Source organism: Triticum aestivum, chromosome 3A (genome assembly GCF_018294505.1).
Source record: "Triticum aestivum cultivar Chinese Spring chromosome 3A, IWGSC CS RefSeq v2.1, whole genome shotgun sequence".
Classification (NCBI taxonomy): domain Eukaryota; kingdom Viridiplantae; phylum Streptophyta; class Magnoliopsida; order Poales; family Poaceae; genus Triticum; species Triticum aestivum.
In genome coordinates, this window is record NC_057800.1 from 513,306,542 (window position 1) to 513,314,752 (window position 8,211).

At 43.1% G+C, this 8,211-nt stretch overlaps 1 protein-coding gene across 1 annotated transcript in view; it reads right to left on the reverse strand.

Moving 5' to 3' along the window:
* Positions 1-404: 404 nt before the first annotated feature.
* The window catches only part of LOC123058514 (ABC transporter G family member 32), a 15,065-nt gene continuing 7,258 nt past the window's right edge, over positions 405-8,211 (reverse strand). The window contains exons 3-23 of the mRNA XM_044481228.1: positions 6,561-6,649; positions 6,386-6,470; positions 6,121-6,280; positions 5,967-6,043; positions 5,794-5,847; positions 5,594-5,684; positions 5,134-5,435; positions 4,754-5,035; positions 4,351-4,664; positions 4,044-4,204; positions 3,816-3,919; positions 3,583-3,739; positions 3,237-3,484; positions 2,824-3,156; positions 2,447-2,737; positions 2,273-2,356; positions 2,040-2,173; positions 1,730-1,957; positions 1,468-1,639; positions 1,051-1,305; positions 405-969 (exon numbers count right to left, since the gene is read on the reverse strand). Coding sequence (XP_044337163.1) covers positions 709-969; positions 1,051-1,305; positions 1,468-1,639; positions 1,730-1,957; positions 2,040-2,173; positions 2,273-2,356; positions 2,447-2,737; positions 2,824-3,156; positions 3,237-3,484; positions 3,583-3,739; positions 3,816-3,919; positions 4,044-4,204; positions 4,351-4,664; positions 4,754-5,035; positions 5,134-5,435; positions 5,594-5,684; positions 5,794-5,847; positions 5,967-6,043; positions 6,121-6,280; positions 6,386-6,470; positions 6,561-6,649 — 3,882 coding nt within the window. The 3' untranslated portion in view covers positions 405-708. The remainder of the gene's footprint in view (positions 970-1,050; positions 1,306-1,467; positions 1,640-1,729; positions 1,958-2,039; positions 2,174-2,272; positions 2,357-2,446; positions 2,738-2,823; positions 3,157-3,236; positions 3,485-3,582; positions 3,740-3,815; positions 3,920-4,043; positions 4,205-4,350; positions 4,665-4,753; positions 5,036-5,133; positions 5,436-5,593; positions 5,685-5,793; positions 5,848-5,966; positions 6,044-6,120; positions 6,281-6,385; positions 6,471-6,560; positions 6,650-8,211) is intronic.

The window sequence follows — 8,211 nt, forward strand, 5'->3', positions numbered from 1 at the left end:
ATATGTAATTGCTTCTGATTGTAACTCAGACAACTCTCCCTTTCCTCAAAAAAAAAAAAAGATAGATCATTCTCACCGATTCTGATGGGGTGACAGAATTTGGGTTGTGCACCTAAGGTGCTCTTAATCAAGCTCTGCTCTCCCATCTATCCATATTTAGTGCATCCTCCGCCCCATCACTGTTTGAGCTGATGAATTCGCCAAGTCAAATCTCCTCTGAAGAAGACCAAAACGGCGTCTACACCATCCCCGGCTGAGATCCAAAAAACCTTCGATGGCGTGGATGCTATCTGATGATAATATGAATAAGAGGACTCTTCTGTTATGTGCTGACTTCCGGTTGTCTGGGATGTATGGAGTGATCAACTGTATGTCTGTAGTCCTAAATTTTTGTTGTTGTTTCTTTTAAAATTGCTTGGCATGTACTTCCTCCGTTCCGAATTGCTTGTCTTGGATTTGTCTAGATACGGAGGTATCTAGACGGAACGGAGGGAGTAGTAATAGCTACTGAACTTGATGGTTTAATTTTAATGAAACCGGGAGGGCTTTGCCCTCTCCTGATAATCTAAAATAGCACTGTGTGATAAGACCTTCTGAAGGATCTTTTGCGCAGAATGGAACAAAAATCTCAAATGGTTACAGTGATCTCCATTAACATCGGGTGCACCCAGTGCAAATACAACCGAATACAGAAAAATGACATCTTCTTCATCTCCTCTGGAAGTTGAACCTCATAATCGCAAAACTGAACATGAAAGCAAAACCCACGGTGAAGGCAACATGAACTACTGCAACAACCCACAACAAGTCACGGTCAAACCCATAGAACTCTGCGATGAACTGGGCCACAGTTTGATCTTTTGTGACGAGTTTCGTTTGAATATCACCAAACTGCGAGGCAACCAATCCGTATAGTGTCCATGCAACTGGGCAAATCCAACTATACCATCTCCACCAAACAGGAATTTTCTGAAGAAAACGATTAAATATGTTGATCAATCTATAATCAGACACGAAGCAAGTAATATGCAATGATGTAGTAGTACTTACAGGTCGAGGAATAAGATATCCTGAGAAGAGGTTCCACGCATTGTAGACTGCTCCTGAGATGATCGCTGCTACGCTCTCGTTTGGTGTCAGTCCTACCGCCATCATCCCGTAGAAGGTGAAATATAGAAGTGTGAAGTACATGAAGAACAAGTACCAAAAAAACTTGGCAACACTCCACTCAAATCCAATCATCGAATAGACTAGTACACCATATATCACGGTCTGCACGAGGATGTATGGGAATTCAATCGCAACCTACAGAAGGATAAACTAGTATCATTAGACTTGAACAGACAAAAGAGTGTTGTAGTGTTATGGATAGTTGTACTCAAATGAGGCAGATTCGAAAGAAAATTCCTTTTCATTATGGTCATGTATATAACGTGCAAGTAGATCTGCGAGTATTTGACAAAATACCTGTCCAAATGCATATGGGAAAGCTGAATACATGCCGGCTGCTCTTTCTCTATAAAAAACTGTGCGCTCCACTGCCACCACCGGTTGAACGGTACCGGAGTTTTGGATTCCGAGGTAAAGAACTGCAGCATACATTGATCCCACTGCATTGAACAGATCTTGTTCTCTTCTACTGTACCAAGATAAGAATGTAAAATTTCAGATAAGTATCCGATGTTTGTTAATTAGATAGAAGTTAGGTTATAAATGTTAGAAGATGTACGTTTTTTGTCCCAGGCCCCAAAACATTGTCCCAAACAGTAGTGCAATGATGACAGTGAAGAGAAATCTCATTGCTGTATAAGATGGGTTCCTCCAATATGATAACTTCTGCTTCCATAAGCAAGCTAGGCATTGTGTGAAGAATGATCTAGAGTACTGTGAAGGGAAGTCGAGATCACTGGAATCAGGATGTGGTGTGCTTAGCTCTTCTATAAGTTCCTTGTTCCTTCTGACATTCAAGAAAAATAAAACCGATTAAATTGGAACTAAAATAGACATCATCAATTGAACTTCATAGCAGGATAGCTTACTGGTATAGTTCTGATCTCCTGTAGATTTCGCAGAAGTCAACACCAAGCATCTCCTCTTGGACGATAGATGTCACTTCCAGCATCCATGTTGCTGGGTTATATCCATCTTTTATCTTACTAACGCCTTCAATTCCCTGTACGAGTCAAAAAAGGGATTTTACTTTTGATATTATTTAGCTGGTAATAATTGTAAATTTCTCAGTAATAACAGTTCACTTTACTTCTCTTTTCACCTCGAAGTACTCAATCAATTTTGAGGAGTTATGGCCTAGTGGGCCGACATATATCTCTTCTCCTCCTCTCTTCATTAGGAAAAGCTGTAACCATATATTCAGACAATAGTAAATGCATGAACTATGCTTAATAATTTAACAAAGAATCCAGAATAGGGATCAAGAATTATCAACCTCATCAAATGCTTCAAATATGTCAATACTTGGCTGGTGAATAGTGCAGACAACTGTCCTACCAGTATTTACAGTATTCCTTACCGCCCTCATGACAATTGCGGCTGCCCGAGCATCAAGACCAGATGTTGGTTCATCCATAAAAATGATTGAAGGGTTAGCAACAAGCTCCACAGCAATAGTTAGCCTCTTGCGTTGCTCAGTTGATAGGCCATTAACTCCTGGAAGACCAACAAGTGCACCCCTCAATGAGGTGAGCTCTACAAGCTCCATGACCTCCTCGATAAACATCTGTTGTCAGAGTTCAGTTCTTAAGTTCCAAAATAATTTAAATTAAAAAGACAAGACTAGCTATTGCTTCAATCTAGATAGCTAACCTTTCTTGTGACTAAATCAACTCCCGATGGAAGCCGTAGCCATGCGGAAAACGCGAGTGACTCATAAACGGTTACGTGCGGAGAATGAATATCATTTTGCTCACAGTATCCTGATATACGTGCAAAAGTCTCTTGCTTCTTTGGATAGCCTGAGATGGTGATATCCCCCTCTATGTAACCTCCGGTTTTTCTTCCCGCTAATACATCCATAAGAGTAGTCTTTCCGGCGCCACTCACACCCATCAATGCGGTAAGTACTCCTGGCCTGAAAGAACCACTAACTCCCTTTAGAAGCACCAAACGGTCATCTGTCACTCCTTGTGCCAACATTGCCTGCCAGTGTCAGACAACACAATTTTTTTATAAAGATATATTTGTAATCCGTGCATTAATTACTTAATGAAGAAATATACCTGTGGCATGTCCACTGAGTATTTTACGGCGTTAAAGCTTAGTGACAGTTGCGCAAATGGGAGTACCATTCCCTTCCTTCTTGAACTAGAATCCACGTTGTTGATCGCACAGTTTTGGTTGGTGCTGTCAGACAATTCTAGATTTCTACATTTCTTTTTCTCGGGATCTTCCAAAATTTCTCCAGTTACGTTGGCGTGCTTTTCCTTTATTGCATTTTCAGGCATTGTTGGGTGAGTGTCACCTAATGCTGTCAAAATAAAGCGTATTAACCTTTTTAGGTCACCTATATTTATTATCAAATTGTTGAATTTCTAGATAAAAAAGCAGTGTTCTAAAAATACTTACGATTCAAAACTGAAAGAGCTAGGGTGTATAGCAGGTTGAAGAGGAGTGTGTATCCAATCATGGCACCAAATCCAATCCAATACCACTTGGCCTCAGTAAAAATTCCACGAGATTTCAGGACCATAATTCCCATTGTATCATTTTGTCCAGGAAGAATCTATAACATTTGGGCACCATGTCAGAAAAATTACTTCCTAGTGGCTAATTTTATTGCTGGTTAGTTGGGTTCTTACCTTGTTCCAACTATGTCCCAGAAATTCATTTGTTGAAATAGCATTTTGTGCGTACGACAATGGAGATACCCAGTAACCCCAAATCCACCATTTCTTCACATCAGCTGGAGCATATGAAGAAAGATTCATATGAAAATATGTTAAAACAGTTACCACCTAACATCATCTATGCAAGTAGTGGTAGCAACATATGTATTTTTAGTGATCAGAACAAATTTCTTAACTCACGTCTTGCAAGAATAAAGCCACCCAATATTGTAAAAGACGCCAATGCTAAGGGCCCAAAGGTGCTAGACACAACCATGTCTCTTCCAAGTCCAGCAATGAAGCGGAACAGTGAGGATGACATCTGATTGAGTGCAAGGAGCAGCATATACTGCTTAAACAATCTGAGAACAATATATATAATATCAGTGAAACAATCAATTCAATTAAATCCACGCAAATCAAATTTCTATCTAGAGCTTATATTTTGAATGACTGTCTCTCTTCTAGGTTACCCTGAAATGAAGGCATGTGTTCCGGTGCACCTTACCTGCTTACGCTGGGATCAAATCCGATGACATAGTATGTTGTGAAAACATAAACTCCGACCTCAAAAAAAGTTATAGGAATCTGGAGAATCCACGCTGGTATGGTGTAGGCCCATGCAGGGAAAAAAAGAAGGTCCCTCTGCTTGAAGAAAACAGGAAGTTTCGTGGCAGTCATGCCAAGCTCTGAGAAACCATTAAACATGATTGCGTCAATGGCGAAGTATAGTGCCCCCATATATATTGTTCCATAAGTGGGGTCACGGTGCATGTTGGTACGGAAAAATGTACTCATCGCGAGGAATGCCATAAGAGATAGCTGTAATGATGAAAACGTGCAGAATGATGTTAGCGAATCTTCACCATAATTCCTTGCAATGTAAAAATAACTAGAAAATGCAAACTTACTTGAGCAGCTTTAAAAATAAAATAAAATGAGTTCCTCTTCATAAGTAGAAACTCTCTATCCATGGTTGCCTTGAGAAGCTCTATCCTACTGACACCAAATTTTGAGGTAGCAAGAGCAGCAGGGTGGCTCTTGGTCCTGTCAAATGGCTCTAAAAGCTCATTATGAACAAATTGTCCCATGTGGAAGGAATGGAATGAATCAGCAAATTGCTTCACGGGCACGAAATGATATGGCATGTCACTCCTATACCAATATTGCTCTTGATCTTTCCTTGATGTCACCTTTTCAATGCATCCATATGAAGATATACATTAGTAACTTTCATCTTTAAAAATTAGAACGATCAAACGCCATAGCGATTTATAGATGATGCACATACTTCCTGCAAGAAGTCCGCAACACCCTTTCTCTGCGGGCATCTGAAGCCCATTGACTCAAAGAACTCGAGAACGTGTTCACGGGCTCCTTGGTACACAACATACCCATCAGAGAGGAGTATAATATCATCAAATAAGTCATATGTTTCTGGTGCCGGCTGGAGCAAGGAGATGACAGCAGTCCCACCAAGGACGTGGATAGTCTGCCTAATGGAGTTCACAATCTGGTATGTGGTTGAACTGTCCAGCCCAGTAGATATCTCATCCATGAACAGAGCTCTTGCTGGACCAACAAGCATTTCACCTAGCAATTAGAGATTTATAAGAAGCTTAATTCTTGAAGAAGATGATACATATGATTTAAAGCCGTTTTATTATGTCACTAAAAATCTCAAAGTTTTGTGTATATCAACAACACAAAAAATCTTATTATATAAAACTTCATTCTACCATTAAGCATACCTGTTGTCACACGCTTCCTTTGTCCACCGGATATACCCCTTAACATGTCATTTCCTACCACTGTGTCAGCACAGATATCCAATCCTAGCACCTGCGGGGTTTTAACAGAGTAGCAGGCAGTGAGCTGATTAAGAAGAAAATATCCCAATAAAAACGATCCTTCTATTTCTAGCATTAAATCTACAACTGGCGTGTTGTACCTTCAGTATATACTCTGTAACAACGTTGTATTCTTGTCCTCCCATTGCTGAGGCCTACATAAGTCGATTAAATACTTAAGTTTGTAGTTACCCCGCTAATAAAAAAGACAATACATATGAGTAATCATCTCCAAATGTTCGTTGTCAGAGCTCTTATGTGAAAACAACCTCACCTTCATATAAACATCGATATCATTATCTGGCTTGATGTTCTCTGTATTTTCCCTTCTTGCTAACTCAGTCAACATTTCTAGAAGAAGTAGAAGAACAAAATTCAACAACCAATTACTTGGTCTCAGTTATACTATTATTCATTCAAGTTCATACCATATCGAGAGCCAACACCTTGGCAGCGTGCTGAAAAGGCCAAGGTCTCTCTTACAGTCATCTCCCCAGTGTGGAGATCATGCTGGCTGATGTACGCAGCTGTTCTTTCGGGGACAAATTCATTCATCTCATAGCCGTTGTAGGAAACCTTACCTGAAACCTGTCCAATAGCGAAAAACACCCAAAATGGATTTATCCATGTTAACTCTACTAGAGTATCCATCTACAGCTCAAGAAATAAACACTTAACACGCGGTTTGCGAACCTTGAGCTCCTTGTCGAGCTTCCCGGCCAATGCCAAGAGCAATGTGGTCTTGCCGGACCCGGGAGGTCCTAATAGCAAAGTCATCCTAGAGAAAAAAAACAAGACCATGTATTGTTAGCGCAGAACCGAGACGGGCAGTTTGGCATTATTCAAAACATAGTGTTAATGGTTTCACCTTCGTGGCTTGATGATCCCACTAACATCATGGAGTATGGTCATCGAATGCTTCCTTCGGGGAAAGATGTGGAGAGCATGCCCGATAGCCTAGAGAAAATCACCACCAAGAGAATACCTTAGCACATACGAAGGTATAAATCTTTGCATATCATGCAATCACATAGGCAAACGAAGAACATTATACATCAAGTTGGCCATGTCCAACATATGCTCTATTAAATGCCATAGAGCCTCGCGGTGGCTATGTGATGATTGTCGCCAGGAATGGTGATTTCAATGATGTCATGATGCCATAGAGGGCGCAGTGGCAGTTGTTGGTCGTTACAGTGAGAGTTATTTACCCAAAACCACCACACTTGGGGCTAGGGTAACAAGTTAGTACCATATTTAAGGTAGGGCACAAGGAACCACCAACTTCGTGCCTAACGACTAACGCAGAGCACTGATTGTCCGATAAGCTCGAGAAAACAGCGAAACTGACAAGTTGGGCCCACCTGTCAGGCTGACGTGGCGTGCTTGCGTGGACAATCTGCTGAGTTGGACGAGGGTCCCACCTGTCAATGACTCAAGGTTTTTTTCTTTTGCATTTTTTTTTACTTCTTCCTCCTTTTTCTCTGGGCATTTCAACACACAGGTTATGGCCTTATGGGCGAGGCCCGGAAATGTCGCCTGCTCGCTGCCGGGGTGACGTGCTCTCGGGGTAGACCGGGCTTGGTGCTAGCCTTCGACCGCAGCCACGACCAAGCGAGCCCGTGTCGTCCGCACAGGCGAGGCCGCGCCGGCGGCGCGCCATGGAGCCGGCAGATGCAGCCGCGGCAGGGAGTAGCTCGGGCGGCGCCCATGGTGTTCTTCTGGGGTTGTGGAGGTGACGGTGGTCTCGGGCTGCTCGTGCTCAGCAGGGGCCGCCCTTGTCGAGCGTCGCCGCTGCTAGCGCGCCCGTGGCCAACGGTCCGACGCACGGCCGGAGCAACGGCGAGCTGAGGGGCGGTTCGTGCGGCGGCTGGCGGAGCAGCTCGGCGCGACGCCGCTGCCGCCCGACGCAGACAGCGCAGGGGATCCATGGGAACGCATGCGTCTTCGTCCCTGTGTGCGCAGGGTAGCTTGGTGGACGGCGTCCAGCTCGGCGCAGTGCGTGCTGGGCGGGGACGAACCAGCGCCCATGGTCGACTGGGATTCAAGGCCGTGGACTCGCTGCCGTGAAGCTCCAAGTCATCATCGCCACTGCTGCTCCCAGATTGTAGCTGGCCCAACCACAGGCGGCGAGGTCAGGCTGCTCTCCTTCCACGGCAATACATCGAACAGGTAATGGGGAAGAAGTTAAAATGGGAAGAACATGATCATGTAGTCAATGACAGGAGGGGTCCACATTTCATCTGCCACCTAAGCTGTTCAGATTTTCTTTCCGTGCTTTGTCTTTGCCACCCCAGCCCGACAAGTGGGCCCAACTTGTCAGTTTCACTGTTTTCACGAGTAAATCAGACAATCGGTGCTTTCTGTTATATGTTAGACGCAAATATGGTGGCTTCTTATGACTTACCTTAAATGTGGTACTAAGTTATTACCTTACTCTCAAATGTGGTGCTTTTAGATTAAAAAAAAAATCTTACAGTGAGTGCGTAGAGGTGACTGGACGAGGAGAGGGGAGGTGG